This window comes from Anastrepha obliqua, chromosome 4, assembly GCF_027943255.1.
Source record: "Anastrepha obliqua isolate idAnaObli1 chromosome 4, idAnaObli1_1.0, whole genome shotgun sequence".
Classification (NCBI taxonomy): domain Eukaryota; kingdom Metazoa; phylum Arthropoda; class Insecta; order Diptera; family Tephritidae; genus Anastrepha; species Anastrepha obliqua.
This window is the reverse complement of record NC_072895.1, coordinates 2,064,393-2,088,885: the sequence shown is the minus strand read 5'-3', so window position 1 is coordinate 2,088,885 and position 24,493 is coordinate 2,064,393. Positions and strand designations below refer to the sequence as shown.

The 24,493-nt window shown below is 36.5% G+C and overlaps 2 protein-coding genes across 5 annotated transcripts in view; both read left to right on the top strand.

Moving 5' to 3' along the window:
• Window positions 1–24,493, top strand: part of LOC129245980 (GTP-binding protein Di-Ras2) — a 175,000-nt gene that overhangs the window by 51,078 nt on the left and 99,429 nt on the right. The window lies entirely within an intron of this gene.
• LOC129245977 (serine protease inhibitor 42Dd-like) lies at window positions 1,100–19,439 on the top strand. 4 transcript variants are annotated; one of them, XM_054884448.1, is made up of 4 exons: window positions 1,100–1,115; window positions 2,616–3,559; window positions 3,621–3,762; window positions 19,274–19,439. In XM_054884448.1, exons 2-4 carry the CDS (start codon window positions 2,666–2,668, stop codon window positions 19,396–19,398), a joined length of 1,161 nt encoding a protein of 386 aa, XP_054740423.1. In that variant the 5' UTR covers window positions 1,100–1,115; window positions 2,616–2,665; the 3' UTR covers window positions 19,399–19,439. The 4 variants fall into 4 exon arrangements, with proteins under 4 accessions (XP_054740423.1, XP_054740425.1, XP_054740422.1 ...); XM_054884450.1 differs by lacking the exon at window positions 1,100–1,115 and adding an exon at window positions 1,120–1,136; XM_054884447.1 differs by lacking the exon at window positions 1,100–1,115 and adding an exon at window positions 1,388–1,662.

Genomic DNA, 24,493 nt, shown 5'->3' with positions numbered 1-24,493 from the left:
GTTTTTGTAAAAAATTATCTTTATTCATCAACGTAATTTCCATCAAGAACAACGCAATCATTCCAGCGCCGCTCAAAATTTCAATACCACTTTTGTAGAATGTTTTATCTTTTGCCCCAAAATAGGCCTCAGTTTCAGCGATAACCTCTTCATTCGAAGCATTTTTTAGGTCCTCGGACAGCTAATAGTTGCTGGGTGCCAAATCTGGCGCATACGGTGGATGAGGGAGCAATCCGAAGTTCAATTCATGTAATTTCGCTATTGTTCTGATTAACTTGTGACACAGTGCGTTGGCTTGATGAAACAAAATGATGAGCAAACACGGTATCGAGTTTTAACAGAGCTTTCTCAAAGTCAAATATTCATTCAATCCATTCAATTCTACACGTTCTGTTCTTTTCATATCTTTACGATGACAGCCAACTTACGCAACTTCACTTTTCGATCATTCAAAACGATTTGGGGAATTTTTTTACGTTTTCTCGTGTTACCGCCTCATTTGGATGTCAAGACGTCCACTGAGTTGTGCATCATCGTTGGCTCTACGACCCGGTTTGAAGTCAGCAAACCATCGTTTTATTGTTGTTTCTGATGAAGCGGAGTCCCCATAACACTTATCAAGCCATTGCTTCGTTTGAACGCTATTTTTCCCCATCAAAAAGCAGTGTAAAATTAAAACACGAAATTATTTTTGATCCCTCGTTTTGAAAATAACAAAAGTAGAGTAACTCTTAGCACAACTCACACTCACGAACTAATGAATAGAAAGTTATAAAATTTTAAAAGCTGTGTTTTTAAGGTTAGTACTAACTGAAGGAGAGGTGAATGGAATAATGCATAGTGCCATCTACATATGTGTTGGGCCCGGGACTTTTCAGTGCACGTGTTATAATAAAACATTGTTATTAATTTCTCTTTTACCTCTTGCTAAATTTTAATTGGCTCTCTTTATATAATCACTGCTGAAAAATCATATTCGAAAAATAAAATAATTCCACGTCTCGTTATTTGTTTTGCTATCTGTTCAAGTAGAAATTTGTGCTGGTAAGAACTTTACAGTAAAATTTAGAGAAACGTTTAGTTTTACAGAAACCGAAGTCAGCGCAGGTTGGAGAGTGGGTGTAAAAAATAAATATGTGCTCAAAATGAAACCGGCTTAGATTTTAAATATATGTATACAAATTATGAGAGTATCGAAATTGCTGATAATGCATACATATACATGCACTTATACATACGTATTTAAAACGAATTAGAATTCGTTATTTATAAACGATATTCAGTTGGTGATGATTGATTGATACTGCAGCCTACATACATATGTTTGTATGTACATATGTGCATTTGTATGCAGATATGGGAAGTAAGAGAGAAAGTGCTTAAAGCGATGAATTCTATTAACAAATGTCGAGCTCAAAGCAAGCGTTTGAATCACGGTTTTCCCCCTTATCTGTTGTCGGCCTGTAAATATGTAGAACTGATATTTGGGCATCCGCTGTATATAAATCGCAGTGAATAAATATTTTTTTGAGTTTCAATAGAATTCTGGAAAAGTGCAGAAGTCAGACAGATTGCTGGTGTACAAATAAATAAAAAAACAAACAGATATACCAAAGCGATTTACATGACGTGCAACATTAGTGAATAGAATTACATTACAGTGTACGACCTTATTTTTATTACTCATAATACACACAGACATACTTACATGCAATTAGATGCAATGAAATGCCGAACCAGAATAAGAGAATTTATTAAAAATTTATAAAAATGCGAAATTAGATATGAACCGTTTTTCTTTATAATACCGGCGCTATTAATAACAACAACAATGCCGTCGGGAATTAAGTTTGGTGTAAAAATAAAATTGAAGTATAGATTTGATTCTGATTAGATATGCAGCCACACACATACATTGCTTGTGTCGGAATTCTGCCTGACATCGGATGGAAATCTTTTCATATTCGTTTATTTTGTTTTACAAATAATTTTGGGTGTGTTATGAGTGAAACATTAATGTGCTGAATGCAAATAATACTACAGCGAAAGCTAACAGTGCAAAGATCGTCACTTCTGTCCCAATTACTTAAACATTAGTCCCGATTTACACAGGGAAACATTTGGAAGGGAAACATTTTGTTCGTGACAGAAAGACAGACGGGGAAAGACAGGGGTTTTTGTTTCCTATATTAAACGTCAAAAGTAACGAAGTTGCCGAAAAAATGTGCCCCTGTGTGACTGCGACTGAAATATCGTGTCTCCCTTCCGGATGTCTTTGGGGTTAATTGGGACTTAATTTCGGGATTGATAAGAGTTGGCAAATCTGGAATGAGAAATTGAAAATTGTATGTGTTAACGCGAATTTATACAATGTGAAGTCACCAGCGCGACGATAACATTTATATGTGTTTTGTTTCGGATTTGGTGGTTTGAATGTCAAAATTTAAGTTATAATGTAAACAAATAAACAAAGCAACAACTAAAAAGCAGATCACTTTGACATTCAAACCACCAAACAATATCTTTTATGAAATCGTCTTGGTCTATACCAAAATATGTTTTTGTTTTCAAAGAGTTATCGTTTATTTTTATCCATTTTCTTTGCCTGCTTTCAGTTTACTTTGTTTTAGCCATAACAACCGTTTTAGGCACAAACTCTATTAATATGGCCATGGCCGGTACAACCGCACCTTCGCTTGCGGCCAGCCATAATCTCTTTGCCGCGGATATATTTCAAATTATTGCCCCCGCACGATCCCAAGAAAATGTGGTTTTTTCACCGGCGTCCATACAAAGCAGCCTGGCGCTCGTCTTTCTCGGCGCCGAGGGCGAAACTGCCCAACAAATTCGACATGGCCTACGATTGCCAGCAGCTCTGGATAAGACTAGCATAGCGGACGATTATGCTGGCTTTCTAAAGAAGAACTTCCAGAGGAGTCAGTCAACATCGGAAAATGCGCCAACGTTGCGTATGGCCAATCGTATCTACGTCAATGATACTCTGCAATTGGCGCCACAGTTCAATCATCTCGCTAAGAGTAGATTTGAGTCCGAGGCGGTACCTACGAAATTCGCTGATTCGGCTAATGCCGTTAAATCTATTAATATGTGGGTTGAGCATCAAACAGAGGGAAAGATCAAAAATTTGTTACAGTTGGACACGGTGGATTCTGATACTAGCGCCATATTGGTAAATGCAATCTATTTCAAGGCTAAGTGGCTGAAACCCTTCGATAAAGTGTTAACATCCAATGCCGAGTTCAGGATGAGCGGTGGACAGACAGCAACAGTGGCCATGATGTATTCGGACGAATTCGTGAAATATGGCGAATTACTCGATTTGGATGCGACAGCTATTGAACTGCCCTACAAGGATTCGGACCTGTCAATGCTGATACTTTTGCCCAACAAAGTTGATGGACTACAGGAGTTGGAACAGAAATTGACAAATGTGGATTTAAATCTTATTGCCACGAGAATGCGAGCAGCAGGAATACATATATCTTTGCCAAAGTTTCGCATCGAATTTGATATTGATTTGAAGAAGCCGCTGCAGAAGGTTAGTACCAAAATGGATCGGTTCAAATTTACATCATATTCAATCGCGATTTTCTTCACAGCTGGGCATGGGTAACATGTTTAGTGACGCAGCTGACTTCAGTAGTCTTTTTTCCAATAGTCCATTGCAAAAGATTGACGAAGTTAAGCACAAAGCTTTCCTGGATGTGAATGAGGCTGGCTCAGAGGCGGCTGCGGCGACATGTAAGCAACTATTTGCACTGATGAAACTTTATTGTGATGTTATTTGCTTTTTTTTTCAGTCATGAAAGTCATGCTCATGAAGCGGAAATTGTACCAGAAACGCTTTAGAGCCGATCATCCATTTGTATTTGCGATTAGAAACAGGGAAGCCGTGTACTTTGTTGGACATGTGGCGAAGTTCTAAGAATAAACCTGCTATTGTCTTTTTGCATTAATCTAATAAAGTAAAAAAGAAAGTGTGTGGTAGTTCACGGAACCCGCACGATTGAAGTGAAACTTCTTTTATCAACAAATCAATAATTTAACTATTATTTCAATATAATGCATGCAGAAGTCATGGAAAGCATGGAATGGAATTTTATTAAACAGAATTATTTATTTATTTTAATATAAAAAGAAATGAATTTATTGTACTCAATTACATTTGGTTCTCGGCATTGTCATTATCATTATTGGATTCGTTTTCCAAAAATGAAACAAGGGCTTTATGGTAACTGAAATACGTAAAAAATGATCTACATTCTAATCTATCAAGGTATCGATGAAATACTGCATCAATGGTAGTTCCGCATCTTGTTGTTGGTACTACAAATTATCACTTATCGTACAACCGGAGGATTCACTGTCACGGTGTTCAACAGTAGCTCTTAATTTTTTACGCTCCAAATACTCACGTTGCCGTTCAGCACCTGTTTTCGGTTTCCGTTTTTGTTGATTTGATGCCATATTTAACAGAAATCAATCAACAAAACAAAATATGTTTGTAAGATTTGCTCAAAACTACACACACACTCTATGACGCGTCTCTCGTTACTAATAATATTGTGTTTGGGATAACTGTCAACTGTTTCCACCGAAATGCGTTCGCAAAGTGTATGGTCTTTGGTATGGTAAACAGATTTATGATACATTATTTTGCGGCGACAGCACAGCGCGATAGCCCAGCGGCTAGCAATGTGGGCTTCCGATCCGAAATCCTTGGTTCGAATCACAAGAAAATTTTTTTTTTTTTTTTTTTATGCATTTATTTCATTTTGTTTTATGATATGTTTATGAGCAGATTTTTTTCATGGCAGAAATACACTCGGAGGTTTGCCATTGCCTGCCGAGGGGCGACCGCTATTAGAAAAATGTTTTCATTAATTTTGCTTTCACCGAGATTCGAACCAACGACCTCTCTGTGAATTCCGAATGGTGATCACGCACCAACCCACTCGGCTACGGCGGCCGTCAATCAAATGTCATATTTACAAATTACATTCGATAAGAATGCAATAATAAACGACCGCATTACATTCACGACGACACGCCACGCCAGTCTTTTAACAGATGGCGCTGCCATAGCGTGAGTTTTACGTAGTTTAGCGTAGTTTTACTCCTCACAGCGTTTCATCCACGCCACGCTTTTAACAGATGGCGCTGGCGTAGCGTCACATATCGATGAAACGCTATGGTTTTACTCCTCACAGCGTTTCATCCTTCGAGACAAAAGAAGTTTCACTTCAAAATTAAAATGGAATACCGATTACTTTTAATTTATAAATTTAATTTATAATTTTTATAATTATATATAAATTTTATTTTATAATTTTTAATTTATAAAATCCAAATTTGGGAAATTGTCTTAACAGTCACCGAAGGTGGAAATATCTTCGATAAATATAGAAAATGTTTCCCTCTAAAAAAACTCATAGTGAAAACTCACGGGGAAAACTAGTTTTCTTGATTTTATTGTTTGTACTGAAATAGTATCTGGATCTCCCTAGCGGGGAAAACTCTCATAGTACCGGAAAGAGCCAAACATCTTGACCTTGTACTGGATACGAAGTCAAACTTGCGGCTCACAGTTGCAGATGGGAAGCGCAAAGCAACGACACTAATGTGCTTCCGCAGCCGGTCAATTGGACAAAATGGGGAATGGAACCTTGAACAATACGCCACCCAGGTGTAGTTAGGCCCATTTCCTTCTATGATATGATGGTATGGTTGAAGGGTATGAGCATTAAAAGGGCTGACTAGGTTCAAAGACTCACATTTGTTCGCATAACCAGTGTAATGCCAACCAAGCACCGCAATAATGTTTTCATTGCGGTACCAAATCTCCTTCCAGTAGATCTTCATGCAAAATATATCGTCAGTAGGGCGAAAATAACACTGAATACCTTAAGTAAGTAGTCAAATATGGGCTACGGCTATGGTATGATCTTTACTGGTATTTCGAAGCCTCCCATGCTGTTGGACTATGCATTAAAAAATAAAATAAAAAAATAAATAATTGGCGCGTACACTTCTGTTAGGTGTTTTGCCGAGCTCCTCCTCCTATTTGTGGTGTGCGTCTTGGTGTTGTTCCACAAATGGAGGGACCTACAGTTTCAAGCCGACTCCGAACGGCAGATATTTTTATGAGGAGCTTTTTCATGGCAGAAATACACTCGGAGGTTTGCCATTGCCTGCCGAGGGGCGACCGCTATTAGAAAAATGTTTTTATTAATTTTGCTTTCACCGAGATTCGAACCAACGACCTCTCTGTGAATTCCGAATGGTGATCACGCACCAACCCATTCGGCTACGGCGGCCGAATATATCATCATATAATTGAGTAGGTCCCTCACAAACTATTTCGGAGTTTCGTCTGGATCGTGGAATAGAATCTAGATCATAATTTATGGTTTCAGATTCATCGAAGTAGCCATATTTAAGAGTAATATTTGGAATATTTTTTTTCAATGTAGCAGAGCGTAATCTTGTAAATTGAATTTTCACAGAATTTGGAAGTAACGCATGTGAAAATGTCTTCCAGTCTTTAAAATCACTGTTAGTTAATTCAATACAATTATATTTTCTTGGGTTAGTTCTTGCATTTGATATTATGGTATACCACTCACTTGAAGGCCAAATACCCAATTTCTTGTATCAAACATAGACAAAACAAAACCCATCCCTTGTACCACTCTTATAAAAACTTTCATTGTAGAATGAATTTTTTCTAGAATAGAACAAAGTAACATTTTGACGTGATAACGTCTTATAATTCGATTTAACAGGCTGCACGCACGAAAAAATGTGTCGTTACCTTGCTCATTAGTGTTACCTTGCTCATTTGTCGTTACCTTGCTCATTGCCGTTACCTTGAATGAAGTGCAAGCGAAAGCGCGGAACGAACGACAAAGCAAACAAAGCAAACGAACGGCAACGTTCGACATCTTGCTCTCTCCTACTTAAGTGAGCGTATATATGTATGTATATGCGCATATGTACATATATAAATTCACGTATTTGTATTTGCATATGCCTTCTTATTGATTATTATTAATTTGATTTACTTGAAGAATTTAAAATAAAACCAAGTTTGTTAATAATACCTGTTGTTTTAATGTTATTATTATTAATTTTTTTATTAATATATATATGAAGGAAAAAATGTATGGTAATATTTACCACATACCTTATAAGATATTATATGTTGTATACTAATATATGTATACAAACATGCATATACATATACAATTTCGCACAATTTTCAAAAAGAACAAATCTATATGTAAAGATGCATACAAGTCATATGGACATATCAAATATACGAATCTATTCCGTACGCAAGCAAATGTAAGCTAATGTGCTTGAACTGCAAGCGAGAGCGCGGAACGAACGACAAAGAGCACAATCGGCCCCCGCGTTCGGCAACGCTCGACATCTGGCTCTGTCCTACTTGAGTGAGCATATATATGTATGTATATGCGCATATGTAGGTATATAAATTCACATACTTGTATTTGCATATGCCTTCTTCCTGTGTGCTTGGTAATGAACCATTTCTCTGTTGAGAATAGGACGATGATAGAAAAAGGAGGAAATGAAAGGGAGTGTTTCGAGGGTAAAGTGTCTTGAAAAAGACAAATCGATGATGGTGCCTCTTAGTGTTGTTGACTTATTAACGTCTGATGCACAATCGAAATTGAACATATCTTTCATGAATTTGATAAATGTTTCGTCATTTTTCACGTTTGTGTAAATGTAACTTGACCTATTCCATTGCAATTCCATTTACCTCCTCCTCTATATCCATACAAAGTATCTATCAAACAAATAAAATTAAAATTTTCTTTTGAAAATTGCAACCATTCCATCAAGATTTTCTTATGACGTTGTCACGTTAAACTATCGTCAGTAAACCGACTTTACAGACAACCTCTTTTTTCTTTTTACTTTTTTTTCTGTCGATATTCACGACACCTTTCTGCATTATTTTTCGGCATAATTGCGGTAAATATTTAAAAATGAAAATATTTACGAATATAAAAATACGGACGCAATACAGCACACGCGGTTGCTATTATGAGCGTCGTAACGCGTATATTACACAGACGTACTAACATACACACAAACATTCGTAGGACGCTTGGTCTAAGCAAGTATTAGGTAGTGTAATATAGGTATACATAATGCCTTCTCGCTCACCGTGGCTCCGTAATACGCAGGCGCGCACACATACGTACTAGCATACATACAAACATACATGCGTATGACGCTTGAACTAAACACCAAAGCAAGTAATAGGCAGTCTGGTATACATACTACAATACTCACTATACTAGCGTGACTCAGCAGTACGCAGCCACACACATATACGTATCTATATATATAAAAATTGAGCCGAAAAAAAGTGTGCATTTGTCCGGGGTAATCTCATCTGTGGAGACATGTTCAAACACTCAAACTAACTACAAATGTACGTGTTCTAATGCAAAATAATCCATCAGCTGCTGAATTTTCACAGCAATTATTGGATATTGGAAATGGCAAAGTTCCTGTCGATAATTTAACTGGCTTAATAACTTTACAACCAAACTTTTGTCAAATAAGTCAAACGAAAGAACAGTTAATTCAAAGTATTTTCCCAAATTTGCCTCAAAATTACAAAAGACATGATTGGCTTAGTGAACGAGCCATTATGGCTGGCAAAAATAAAGATGTGAATGAAATGAATGCGGCTATTTTGGCTAACATACCAAGTCCAGAACAAACATATCAATCCGTTGACACTGTTACAAATCAAGATGATATTGTAGATTATCCCACTGAATTTTTGAATTCCCTTGATTTACCTGGGTTACCGCCACACTTGCTATACTTGAAAATAGGAGCACCGATTATTATGTTGAGAAACATAAATCAACCACGACTACGTTATGGCACTCGATTAACAGTTAAGAGATTGATGAATAACGTCATTGAAGCAACAATTTTGAATGGAAAATACTCTGGTGAAGACGTTTTAATACCGCGAATACCAATGATACCATCGGATATGCCGTTTGAACTCAAACGTCTTCAATTTCCTGTTCGCCTTGCATTCGCGATTACTATTAATAAGTCACAAGGCCAAACTTTATCAATTTTTAGGTATTGATTTCGAATACCAATGTTTTTCTCATGGCCAACTTTATGTTTCATGCTCAAGAGTTGGTAAGCCATCGGTATTGTTCATTTATTCAACAACGCATGGAAAGACGAAGAATATTGTATACCAAAGAGCATTACAATAAAAAAGTAATAAAGTAAATCACATCAAACGTTTTTTAATTGCTACTACTATTTAAAACCTCTTTCATTACTATTCATGTGCGAGAATTTTTATAAAATACACACAGTATTTTTCGGTTTAATTTAATTAATTAGTCTAGATTTTTTTAAAGACGACCAGCGGAACGGGCGGGTTTTCGCTAGTATCAACATATAACGGTTCGTAGCCAAGAGTGTCGCTTTTTCGTTTCATCGAGTCTCAAATCACTCCTAACGATTCTAAAGAAGTTTTCACTTCAATATGTGTTGGAGTTAGTGCTTTGAAAACGTAAGATCTGGAGCATCAATTTTCATTTTGTCCAATACTTTGCCTCAAAGAACCAAGTTTTTTCAAATCAAATTCGTCTACGTACAAAAGCCAGTGAACACCTGGCCAACAAATCTGCTCCTGACGAGTTTAATTTTTTGGAAATTTTTCGAATTATATTGCCTACATTTTGCTGCTCGAACGCGTGAAATTTCACATTTTCTTACTTCTCTCAAAATGTTCCCCAAGCCATAGGGAAGGAAATATTAAGAGCAGAGAACGTTAAATATAGAGAATTCTCAATGACTGAAAAGGCAGCACTTTTCAGGGGTACTCGTTTTGCGCGAGTTATGAGTTATGTTATTGTATTAATTATGTTACTATCTATTACCCTGTATTTATTAAGGTATTTACTAATGTATGTATGTATTATATTATTCACCGGATTCATGTACTATGCGAGTTAATGATATAAAATATGAGTCGATGTAGTTTTGTTTTTTAAGTTGAGTTGAAAAAAGAAAATTTTCTGGAAGTTATAAAATTGAGTTGAATGAATAAAGTCATCAAAAAATAAAATATACTTTCCAAAATTAAGAGAACACATTCATTTAATAATTAATAATTGTCAGAAATGTCAGGAAATAAAATATGACAGGTATCCTGTAAAGCAGAAGTTTTGTATCACAGAAACGCCAGCTGAAAAAAACGAAGTCATTCATTTAGATATATTCCACATAAAAAAACATTCATTCGTAACAACTATAGACAAATTAACAAAGTTTGCCGCAGCTTATGATATAGGAAATAGAAATTGGCAAACGAAGAAAACTTTGATTTTAGAACACTTTGCTAAATTTGGTAAACCGAAAAAAATTATAATGGATAACGAGTTCAGGGCAGAACAGTTGCTTGAATATTTAAAAGAGGAAAATGTAGTTGTCCATTTGACAAAACCCAACTCACACACTGGCAATGGCGACATAGAAAGATTACACTCAACTCTTATTGAATTAATAACAGGTATCGAGGATAAAGATCTTACTATAAATATGAAGATGCAGGTTGCTATAAATACTTATAATAACCGATACCATACAACTTTAAAATGTACCCCTAAAGAAGCCAGAGATGTAGTAGATGCAGCTGTTTTGTGTGAAAGAACAAGAAAAATTAAAGAAAATTTAATAAATAAAAGAAATATGAGCAGAGAAACTTATGTAGAAAAACGAATAACAGGCCCAGTTAAAAATTATAAAAGAGTTAGGCATAAAGACCAACCCTATTATAGAATACTGCCATTAAGAAATATTCATGTATCTAATATTAAACGACCATTTAAATATTCATCTAACCGTCTAGAAAATCCATAAAAAAAAAAAAAAAAAAAAATTATTGTTATTTTCAAATTTGGACTAATTGTAAACACATATTTGTGTATGTCCCCAACTAATTAAATGAATTTCTTCAGAATATATTGTATTAATAAAAATCTAGAAATAGAGTCCAGGAGAACTCTTATCTAATCCGTGGAGGAGTTATGAGTTATGTTATTGTATTAATTATGTTACTATCTATTACCCTGTATTTATTAAGGTATTTACTAATGTATGTATGTATTATATTATTCACCGGATTCATGTACTATGCGAGTTAATGATATAAAATATGAGTCGATGTAGTTTTGTTTTTTAAGTTGAGTTGAAAAAAATTGAGTTGAATGAATAAAGTCATCAAAAAATAAAATTTCTTGAAAATATTTTATTTCTTTGAAAAATAAAATTTTCTTTGAAAAATAAAAGAAAATTTAAGTCGCGCGAGGTACACCACAGCCACATTTTTCAACAAAAATTAACAGTAAGGGGCTGAATTATGTAAATTTAGCAGCAGTCGATAAGAATTTCTTGGTGATTAGAAGCAAATAATGTTAGGTAGCTTTTTAATATGACCTATGTATATATTTGAATTTTTCCAAATCATCCAAAATTATATACATATGTTATGTCTGTCTGTCTGTCTGTCTGGTGTCTGTAAAACTTTGTTGAATTCCCTTCAACTGAATCAAAATCCTCTATAGAAAACGCCTCATTACCAGGCGCACAGGAAGATGGCATATGCAAATGTAAATTTGTGAATTTATATACATTTGCGCATATGTATATACTGTGTGTATGTATGCTCACCAGCCACAGCTCAAGATAAAACGGTAAAACTTCTCAAGAAATCCAGCGCGCATTCATAGGCGCAGCGCACATTTATTGGCACAGCATTGTACATATCACATATTTACATACATATATTGATGCATACATATGTACGAAGCCGCGGGCACTCGACTTGACAAAATTTCAAGATTTATCAAATATTGGCAAATAATTCTACGCGAAATATTCCAATATTGACTATTTTCGAATTGTCGAGAAAATTAGCATATGGGCGGCTCGTTTTATGAATGAAAGTTCTTGCTCTTAAAACTATGAGCTCGAATTTATCAATGAATTTTTTTATGATGATTTTTTGTTGCACAGTACAATAGTTGAAACTGTTCGGCGCCGCCGCGACTGTTCAGCGCTATGGCAACTAGAATGATGGCCGCTACGCCTGCGTCTATGACTGCATTTTGTTCTTGTAGTCGCTAGGCATAGAATTTTAGCTTTGAACGACATACGCATTTTGAGGAATAAAGTGAGTGCCCTGTGTGTGCGGTTGTATGTACATGCATATGGTATATTAATAAGCATTGTTTTGCTTGAATTCAATTCACATATTTATATTTGCATATGCCATCTTCCTGTGTGCCTGGTAATGAAGCGTTTTGTATACAGAATTTTTTGATTTGTTTGAAGGGATATGGGCACCAAGTGTACATACGCGTACATGAGTATTCAAAAGAAATTTGTTTTATTTAATTTTTATTTGTGAGGCAGGAATTTGATCATTAGGTTATTTACATGAAATATAAGGCGATGGTCGTGAGGTAGGTCATGTTGCTTCAGTGCACACATATGCGTGCAACATATACATATTTAATAAAGATGCAATTGAACTTAGTTGTCCCATATACATATGCAAATACGTTTCTTTGAAGTTTTCCTTTATTTATTTTAAAGTTTTATACTATCTAGAAAATGCATACATACAAATGTATGTATATTATTATTCCCTGTAATAAAATGTAAATTGAAAAAGATTTGGTTTGCCAAAGGAACAAATAAATGCATATTCAAATGTAAATACATATGTCGATATACCAAAACACTTGTATGCTATGAATTAATTTCGACTCAAAAAATTAGTAAAAATTTTCATCAAATTTGTTAAGTTTTAAATTTACTAAAACGCACATACCAAAATGTGAGACGTCGTTTTATAATGAATTTTTTTAAATTAAATCAAAATATTAAAGTTACTTTGATTTGAAATGTTGGCGCATATAATAAATATTCATTTTTTCTTCATCACCTTTGTCTGAAAATACAAATTGAATAAATTTTCGTTTATCAAGGGAACATAAAAATGCACAAGCAAGTACTTTGCAAAATGCCGTCGGCTATTCGTCAATTTGATTTCCTACAGAGGCCAAAAACTGTGCAGGGCCAATATGCTAAAGGAGAAATCGCTGTAAAACATCTCTGTTAAAAGTTTCACCACACCCCGGCGGCGGTTAGACTTCACTATTTTTATTCGCTATTTTTTTTCGACACCAGAAGAAGTATGCGCATCCGCATCTAGGCGTTTTCTGATGATCGCCTGGCATGGTTAGCGAACTAAATTTGGTTCTGCTGAAGTGCAAGAAATATAATACTTTCCTTATATTTTTCCTAATAGGTTTGCATACACATTTAAACTCATACATACATATATACATATTCGTGGTATAGATGACATGCATGGTTATATGTAGCTAAGTCTATAATATTACTTCGAAGTTGCAGCAAACCCAGTGGGATGTTTGTGTATCAGCCGCAATTAAATGCATTTGCAAAATTTTCAAGAAGATAAATAAAAATATGCCAAATCATTAAAAACTAAAACCAAGTCATAAAAAAAGAAATAAAAATAATGGATTTAAGTTTTTTTAATTCTAAAGCTGGCTAATATCGGCAGCATTCTGGACCTTAGTCATCACATGAACTTCTTTCTATGGGTGTAACGTAAACCTGTAGATCGTGTCAGCAGATACGATTTGTTTTATGAAAATGTTAATATATGTAAACGTAAACTCACTAAATCAGAAGGAACCTGTCAACGCAGAAATATGCGGCTTACTAACACTCTCTTTATTTCATTCCCGCGGATGCCAGTTTTACGTTACAGGAACGACCGGTTTTATATCCGGCCAAGGACTGTCACTTCAGCAGTATTCTCTACAATTCATGTGGAATGTTTTATGTAACAGCAACAAAAATATTGCTTTCATGTATTATTTTTTTATTCTGAAATCAATAAACAATTGCTCTTACTGACTGCCTAATACAAAGGAATATTTAAGGGGGTCTTCTACCGTCGCGCCTTAATCTCGGGCCTATTTTTGGGAATTAATTACAAAGCAACCACTTGAGATAATGAAATCAGATTTTTTTTATTTAATTTGCACAAGTTTGCACTATTTAAAAATATATTTTTCAAATCGAATTCTTTGGCCCTGTGTCCTTGAACCGTCCTCGAGGTTGCCCTTGTAAAAATGTCCTAGGCGACTTTGTGGCACGCGATCGACCATTTTACTTATCTGAAATCAAAAAAATTTTTTTTTTTATCATAAAGTGTAGCGTTGGCTATGTTTTCCCAGTGGCGATTTTAAATATTTTGAAATTTGTAAAAAATGCGTGATTTTTAAAAAAAAGTTTGAAAATTTCCTCTTTTTTTTACACTTTAGAGGCCCGCAAAATTAAACTAATCAAAAATTGAAAAAAGTGGTCTGGGAAAACATAGCGAGATGTTCACTGAATAACTGGAAAAAAGATGGAATGAATTCGACAAATATTTATAGTAGATGTGTGACCAGAAAGTTGAAAAAAGTCAACTTTCGGGAAAAGGCGTTTAAAGATAAAGTCACGCCACAGAAACGCTCGAAAATGCCACGCGCATGCATGTATTCTCCCCGAAATGCTCATGAAGGAACATGTTTTTCATAAAACCCTCTTTATAGCATACTCTTAACATTAGTAGCTTTTAAAAAATCTAAAAAAAAAAAAATCGATTTTTTCAAACCGTGAGGGTAGAAGACCCCCTTAACAAGAAAAAAAATTATGTCAAATAACAATTTTTCACACTGACTACTTACGAAATCAAAAAGCTAAATTACAATACACATTTTCATTGAGCAGAAAACATAGTTTAGATAAGTGAAATCGATTTCAATAGAATTGAAGATCTTATTGAGTTCATGAAGAGAACGAGCAATTCTGAATCTATTCAAATGGAACGGATGTTTATTGCGTAAAGACCTACTGGGGGCGATCGATTTCACTCTTCACAATACTAAACAAGAAGAAATAAAAAATCGATCTGCTACTTTCTGGTTGTATAAGATTAGTTAGAAATAAGCGAGGTTCATATGACGGGATAGAATCAGAGAAATTCAGGGCAGAGAAAGCATACTTGAGATACACTTTTAGTTCAATTCTGTCAATAGAGAATTGGTGTTAAGGTTTCCAAACAAACACGGTAAGTAAATGACAACATAAGGGTCTGCAAATTCGAGTTATTTCTTCTAATAAAGCCAAGGAGTATGCTTTGGATAGAATAAAGTCTATATGACTTGGTGTCGATCTTTGATTTCTTCTACAGAGTAAAGTAGCACATGGGCTCAAATGTCCAGGGACTAACAAAGAAAACTCGTTTTTTTGTTCAAAATTAGCTTTTTTCATCAACGTAATTTCCATCAAGAACAACGCAATCATTCCAGCGCCAGAATGATTTATCTTTTGCCCCAAAATAGGCCTCAGTTTCAGAGATAACCTTTTCATTCGAGCGAAATTTCTCACGGGCAAGCATTTTTTAAGTCCTTGGACAGCTAATAGTTGCTGGGTGCCAAATCTGGCGTATACGGTGGATGAGGGAGCAATTCGAAGTTCAATTCATGTATCATAGTTTCCCCATTGTTCTGATTGACTTATGACACGGTGCGTTGGCTTCATGAAACAAAATGATGAGCAAACGCGGTATTGAGTTTTAACAGAGCTTTCTCATAGTCAAATGCTCATGCAATATAACGCCAACATTTTACACTCTTTTGATATCTTTACGATGTCAGCTAACTCACGCAACTTCACTTTTCAATCATTCAAAACGATTTTGGGAATTTTTTTATGTTTTCCGTCCAGACGTCCACTAAGTTGTGCATCATCGGTGGCTCTACGACCAGGTTCGAAGTCAGCAAGCCATCGTTTTATTGTGGTTTCTGATGAAGCGGAGTCCCCATAACACTTATTAAGCCATTGCTTCGTTTGAACGATATTTTTCCCCATCAAAAAGCAGTGTAAAATTAAAACACGAAATTATTTTTGATCCCTCGTTTTGAAAATAACAAAAGTAGCATCACTCTTAGCACAATAACTCACGAACTAATGAATAGAAAGTTATAAAATTTTAAAAGCCTTAAAAAGACAGGTTAGTACTGACTGAAAGGAGGTGAATGGAATAATGCATAGTGCCATTTGCATATGTGTTAGACCCGGGACTTTTCAGTGCACGTGTTATAATAAAACATTGTTATTAATATACTATTACGCTGCCCACTACTGTACCTATTGAGGTGTGTGTGCGCCCATTCTTATAAGCGATGAGTCGCATGTTTCGCTCATTTCTCTTTTACCTCTTGCTAAATGTTAGATGGCTCTCTTTATCTAATCACTGCTGAAAAAAATCATATTCGAAAAATAAAACAATTCCACGTCTCGTTATTTGTTTTGCTATCTGTTCAAGTAGAAATTTGTGCTGGCAAGAACTTTACAGTACAATTTAGAGAAACGTTTAGTATTACAGAAAGCGAAGTCAGCGCAGGTTGGAGAGTGGGTGTAAAAAATAAATAAGTGCTCAAAATGAGACCGGCTTAGATTTTAAACATATGTATACAAATAATGAGAGTATCGAAATTGCTGATAATGCATACATATACATGCACTTATACATACGTATTTAAAACGAATTAGAATTCGTTATTTATAAACGATATTCAGTTGGTGATGATTGATTGATACTGCAGCCTACATACATATGTTTGTATGTACATATGTGCATTTGTATGCAGATATGGGAAGTAAGAGAGAAAGTGCTTAAAGCGATGAATTCTATTAACAAATGTCGAGCTCAAAGCAAGCGTTTGAATCACGATTTTCCCCCTTATCTGTTGTCGGCCTGTAAATATGTAGAACTGATATTTGGGCATCCGGTGTATATAAATCGCAGTGAATAAATATGTTTTTGAGTTTCAATAGAATTCTGGAAAAGTGCAGAAGTCAGACAGATTGCTGGTGTACAAATAAATAAAAAAACAAACAGATATGCCAACGCGATTTGCATGACGTGCAACATTAGCGAATAGAATGACGTCATTAGAGTGTACGACCTTATTTTTATTACTCATAATACACACAGACATACTTACATGCAATTAGATGCAATGAAATGCCGAACCAGAATAAGAGAATTTATTAAAAATTTATAAAAATGCGAAATTAGATATGAACCGTTTTTCTTTATAATACCGGCGCTATTAATAACAACAACAATGCCGTCGGGAATTAAGTTTGGTGTAAAAATAAAATTGAAGTATAGATTTGATTCTGATTAGATATGCAGCCACACACATACATTGCTTGTGTCGGAATTCTGCCTGACATCGGATGGAAATCATTTCATATTCGTTTATTTTGTTTTACAAATAATTTTGGGTGTGTTATGAGTGAAACATTAATGTGCTGAATGCAAATGATACTACAGCGAAAGCTAGCAGTGCAAAGATCGTCACTTCTGTCCCAATTACTTAAACATTAGTCCCGATTTACACAGGGAGACATTTGGAAGGGAAACATTTTGTTCGTGACAGAAAGACGGACGGGGAAGAGACAGGGGTTTTTGTTTCCTGTATTAAACGTCAAAAGTAAAGTGAAATATCGAAAGAGAGTTCCCAGTGTCTCCCTTCCGGATATCTTTGGGTGTAAATCGGGACTTCATTTCGGGATGGATAAGAGTTGGCAAATCTGGAATGAGAAATTGAAAATTGTATGTGTTAACGCGAACGATAAAATTTATGTGTGTTTTGTTTTGGATTTGGTAGTTTGAATGTCAAAATTTAAGTTATAATCTAAACAAATAAACAAAGCAACAACTAAAAAGCAGATCACTTTGACATTCAAACCACCAAACAATATCTTTTATGAAATCGTCTTGGTCTATACCAAAATATGTTTTTGTTTTCAAAGAGTTTATCGTTTATTTTTTATCCATTTTCTTTGCCTGCTTTCAGTTTACTTTGTTTTAGCCATAACAACCGTTTTCGGCATAACCTCTATTAATATGGCCATGGCCGGTACAACCGCACCTTCGCTTGCGGCCAGCCATAATCTCTTTGCCGCGGATATATTTCAAATTATTGCCCCCGCACGATCCCAAGAAAACGTGGTTTTTTCACCGGCGTCCATACAAAGCAGCCTGGCGCTCGCCTTTCTCGGCGCCGAGGGCGAAACTGCTCAACAAATTCGACATGGCCTACGATTGCCAGCAGCTCTGGATAAGACTAGCATAGCGGACGATTATGCTGGCTTTCTAAAGAAGAACTTCCAGAGGAGTCAGTCAACATCGGAAAATGCGCCAACGTTGCGTATGGCCAATCGTATCTACGTCAATGATACTTTGCAATTGGCGCCACAGTTCAATCATCTCGCTAAGAGTAGATTTGAGTCCGAGGCGGTACCTACGAAATTCGCTGATTCGGCTAATGCCGTTAAATCTATTAATATGTGGGTTGAGCATCAAACAGAGGGAAAGATCAAAAATTTGTTACAGCTGGACACGGTGAATTCTGATACGAGCGCCATATTGGTAAATGCAATCTATTTCAAGGCTAAGTGGCTGAAACCCTTCGATAAAGTGTTAACATCCAATGCCGAGTTCAGGATGAGCGGTGGACAGACAGCAACAGTGGCCATGATGTATTCGGACGAATTCGTGAAATATGGCGAATTACTCGATTTGGATGCGACAGCTATTGAACTGCCCTACAAGGATTCGGACCTGTCAATGCTGATACTTTTGCCCAACAAAGTTGATGGACTACAGGAGTTGGAACAGAAATTGACAAATGTGGATTTAAATCTTATTGCCACGAGAATGCGAGCAGCAGAAATACATATATCTTTGCCAAAATTTCGCATCGAATATGATATTGATTTGAAGAAGCCGCTGCAGAAGGTTAGTACCAAAATGGATCGGTTCAAATTTACATCATATTCAATCGCAATTTTCTTCACAGCTGGGCATGGTTAAAATGTTTAGTGACGCGGCTGACTTCAGTAGTCTTTTTTCCAAGAGTCCATTGCAAAAGATTGACGAAGTTAAGCACAAAGCTTTCCTGGGTGTAAATGAGGCTGGCTCAGAGGCGGCTGCGGCGACATGTAAGCAACTGTTTGCACTGCCGAAACTTTATTGTAATGTTATTTACTTTTATTTTTTTTTCAGTCATGAAAATCGTGCCCATGAGTCTGAACTTGGACCAGAAACTCTTTAGAGCCGATCATCCATTTGTATTTGCGATTAGAAACAGGGAAGCCGTGTACTTTGTTGGACATGTGGCGAAGTTCTAAGAATAAACCTGCTATTGTCTTTTTGCATTAATCTAATAAAGTAAAATTAAAATCGATTATTTTTAATTTATAAAGTATGTAAACATTTAAAACGCTAAAGTGGCATAGCATGGGTTGGAGAAAATCCAAATTTGGGAAAATTGTCTTAACAGTCACCGAAGGTGGAAATGTCTTCGATAAATAATGAGAATGTTTATTGTTTGTACTGAAATATTATCTGGATCTCCCTAGCGGGGAAAACTCTCATAGTACCGGAAAGTGCCAAACATCTTGACCTTGTACTGGATACGAAGCTAAACTTGCGGCTCACAGTTGCAGATGGGAAGCGCAAAGCAACGACAGCGATGTACTCCCGCAGCCGGTCAATTGGACAAAATGGGGAATGGAATATGATGGTATGGTTGAAGGGTATGAGCATTAAAAGGGCTGACTAGGTTCAAAGACTCACATTTGTTCGCATAAACAGTGTAATGCCAACCAAGCACCGCAATAATGCTTTCATTGCGGTACCAAATCTCCTTCCAGTAGATCTTCATGCAAAATATATCGTCAGTAGGGCGAAAATAAGACTGAATACCTTAAGTAAGTAGTCAAATATGGCCTACGGCTATGGTATGATCTTTACTGGTATTTCGAAGCCTCCCATGCTGTTGGACTATGCATTCCCCCCTACAATTTCCATTACAACATGCACGACCCTCCTACCCTCAAGGGAAGAGTGGTAACGGGACGAATAAGACAGCGCGAGTCCATCCATGTGGATACAAATGGCTCAAACCTCGAAGGTACGGTGGGTTGAGGTATACTATATATTCCGAACATCTGCGGATCTTTCCAGATCTCCTGCACAATAGGCTGACAATTTCGCTCGATTTTCAGTGCTAAATGCACAGAATCTCTGCTAAGGCAAAAATAGTTTTCGCATACTGATTTCTTGAGCACTACAGAGGACAGGCGTTCAGGCACATGGCTTCTGCAGAAACTGTCTAGATGATTTGCACATTTGTACCACCGTCGTGGCGGCGTTACATTTACAGTTAGCGTAACATTTACGGCTTAGGTACAATTAGTTGAAATTAACACTAGTTTGCCACTGTCACAATAGGTACTAAATCCCATCCTCAGCTTTTGACAATAGTTCCGAAATACTAAAAATTATACAACTAGGGCCTATTAGCACTGCCTATGGCAGCGTCAAGCAAAATTCAGCACTTGCACAAGAGGACAGGAATCCTTTTAAGTTCAGTAGAAGAGCAGTTCGGTGTAAATTGATTCCCTAGAGTAAGAGTAAGTCACCCGCTTCTTGCTGTCTTTGCTGTCTTTTTATATGATTTGTGCACGTATTTGATAAATGTGTGTACAATTTGTGATTTAAAATGCCAGAATAAAATTTCATAAAATAAATTCTTCGTATTTCGTGGAAAATGCAAACTTTTTTTCTCAAATACATACATACATATTTCATACCAGTTGCCCTATCATTCCTCAGAAGACATATAAAATATAAAATAAGTGAAATACGAGACGCTAAGCTATTTGTATTTATTTTATTTCGTTCTTTGTGCGGTTATTTTCAGGCAGCTATGCCAGCGGCCGCCAGCTCTGTCGTGGGCATTTCATTTCGGTTACATTAAAATTTAATAATCTGTCTAAGCTGTACATTCATTGGCACTCAAATTGGGGCACCACACATTTTTGCGATGTGAAAGAGCTTTTGAATAAACCAAATAAACCAATACCATGACACGCTTCTTCAACCGCATTCCCCGTTGGTGGCCAGCCTAGCCGGCGGCTGAAAATCACTACAATTCGGTTGGCTGTCTGGCAATAGTCGACATGTCACACACGCACTGCGCTTCGCCGCGTCTCACACAATGGCAGTCCGTTTCGTTCCATTGCTTCCATACAGAATTTGCTCAATTGTTTGGCCTCCTAATGCGAAGTAGTGCGATAATTCTCACTGCATTAGTAACCATAATCGCACTCTTGGAAGCGTTGTGCTGAGGGAGTTGACCAGTTGACACTCGGTTTATTGGTCCGCATTAATTTTCTGTCATTCCGGCTCATCTAATTGAAATTCACTCACTGCTACTTATGCACACATACACATTCATATATGGTAACACGTACTGCATATATATGTGTGTGTGTATATGTAAGCGCGCATTTGCATAGATTAAAATTTAGTAGCAACATTACATCAGCCTTAGGACGAAAATCATGGGGATCTAAAGTGAATAATGATATTTATAATGTGATTATTGCCAATATTTTGAGCCGATAACTACAGCTAAACAATGCTTGTGTATGTGTGTGTGTTTGCAAATATTCATACAATGTGCATATAATTACATTAATTTGTTTGCACCCGGCTCGAAAATGGGATTAACTAGATTTTATTGTTTTCCTATGTTATTGTTGTACAATACACAGATAAATATAGTTTGCTCGCGCTCACTTTCCACTTTATGGTCATTAGAGTAATTAATGAAGTACGCTTTTGAGAAATACTGCAAACTTAGGCATTTATTGTATTTAATATGAAATAGCAGATTACTAAATAAAGTGCAATTCATAACTACATCATAGGGACCTATTCACAGGATTCCCACGACAGTCGGTTCTCCGTTACCGGAGCGACCCGGATTTATATGCGGCAAAGTACTGTCACTGCTCAAACAACAAGATTGACAGAAGTTGATACTTTATGTGTCTTTAATTAGATTTTAATATTTTTTTAATGAAAATAACGAACTATATACTAAACAACTCATATAAACCCGATTTCGCCAATGTCAGTGACTTATTACTTGACATTAATTGGGATAATTTATTTGCTGAACTTGACACATCTAGCAGTTTTTCTGCTTTCAAGTCCTTTTTGTCTAAATTCTGCTTAGATAAAATTCCGCTCAGAGAGAAAGAGCCTTATAAATTACCCTGGTATTTTAAGACTTTGAAATGGTTAAAAAATCTGAAAGATAGTTATTTTATATTAACACATGGAATAAACATTAAAGCAAATCCCAAAAGTTTCTGAAAATATATAAAATCTAGAAGGAGTAGTGCCAGGGTACCCATAATAGTAAAGCCCGAAGCCCCAGTAAAGCGGCAAATTTATTTGCTGAGTTTTTAAATCTAATTTTGTCCGTCCGATTTTCCTTATGACTTAGTTTATGCCCTGAACTTTGGAGCTCTTTGCTTCTCATCGGAGGATATTAGTAATGCTTTATGTAACGACTCACACTTACTTTGTAAATATTTATTTGACAACAAATTTATGAATGTACAAGTAAATCTTCGGGGAGAACATATTTATATTTCTACAAATTCTGTTTAACTGCCTTGCTCCCGTTGCTGTCAGAGCCAACTGCGTTGCCAGATCTCCACATCCCTCCTATATTTTTCAGAGTCATCTTCAACGGTGGATTAGCCTCCTGCTCTGCTGCATCTTTACCAACTCCTGTCGTGTCCGGTTCAGGTAGCTTCTTTAAATGGCTGACGTTTCGCCTTAACTCTTTACCACCTCCACCTTATCTCCAACCGAAATTCCACTTTCTTTAGCTCCACGGTACTCATCCCCTTTCCTCCTCCCTTTTTCTTTATTGTGCAAATCTAGGTCTCTGGCTTCTGAACCTAAGGCAGGTTCTTCAATGTCTCTTAAGGACGGGATTTTATCTCGTATACACCTGTTAAATAACATTTCTGATGGCGATTTTCCCGTTGTACCGTGTGGAGTTACATTGTACATAAGAATAAACTTTTGGAGTTCTTTCGTATAGTTTGCTCCCTGTGCATTGGCGATTTGCAGGCGCTTAAGTAATGACCGATTTAAGTTCTCTACCTCCCCGTTTGCTTGTGGCCAGTACGGTGGAGATGTTATTAGCTCAATCGCATTTTCTGAACAATAACTCTTGAACTCCTCACTTACGAACTGGCGACCATTATCCGCAGTAATGAACTTTGGGTATCCGAGTCTTCAAAATATTTCGTCTAGAAAATTTATTATGGCTGTCGAAGTTATTCTTTTCAGAATTTTTACTTCATAATATCGCGAATAATAGTCAATGACAACGAAAATATGCTCATGATTTGGTAGAGGGCCTAGCAAATCCGTTGCGACTGCCAACCATGGCCCCTCTGGCAAGCCGCGCCTGTTCATTGGAGCTGGATTGTTGGGTCTTGATACTAGCAAACAACTACGACAATTCTTGACGAATTTTTCAACATCTCGGTCGATTAGAGGCCACCAAACTTTGGACCGAACTCTTCTCTTCATCACTGTCTCCCCGGGATGACCCTCATGAGCTAGTTCAAGAACGCGAGCCCTCAATGACATGGGTATAACAATCTTTTTTCCTCGCAGAAGTATATCTCCAACTAATTACAACCGCAGGTATCTTCTTTGACATTGCTTATTGCTTCCAATAGTTCAGGATCTGATGAATTACTTTTACATATCTCCAAAATTGTGAGGGCTCGCGGAACCGATTTTTCGATAATGGCACAAATACTCTGTTCTCCGTATTGATCGAATGTGTTCGAAAGTTTCCCTACATATAGTCACGAAAATGTGTCAGCAATATTGTGTTTTCCCGGGCGGTAAACTATTTTAAATTTAAACGATTGCAACCGGAGAATCTTGCTGGGAGCCTCGATGTAGTTTTGAAAATTGCCTCCAGCGGCTTGTGGTCGGTAACGAGTTCGAAGTCTATGCCTGCCAGGTAATAATAAAACCTCTCAACTGACCAGACCAACGCTAAGCTTTCTTTCTCAGTCTGCGAATATCGGCGTTCCACTTCAGAGAGCGACTTACTGGCAAATGAAATTACTTGAGGTGACTCATTTTGAAATTGCACGAGAATTGCTCCTAACGCCACTGGGCTTGCATCAGCTATTACCTGAGTACGTCTCTTCGGATCAAAATATGACAATGTCGGGATTTTTGCAAGGCTATACTTTAGCTTTTCAAACGCGCTATCTTGTTGTGGACCCCAAACAAATCTTATGTCCTTTTTCACCAGGTTCCTCAGTTGCTCAGTGGTGTCAGCCAAGTCTGGCAGAAATTTCCCAAGGTACGTTACCAGACTTAAGA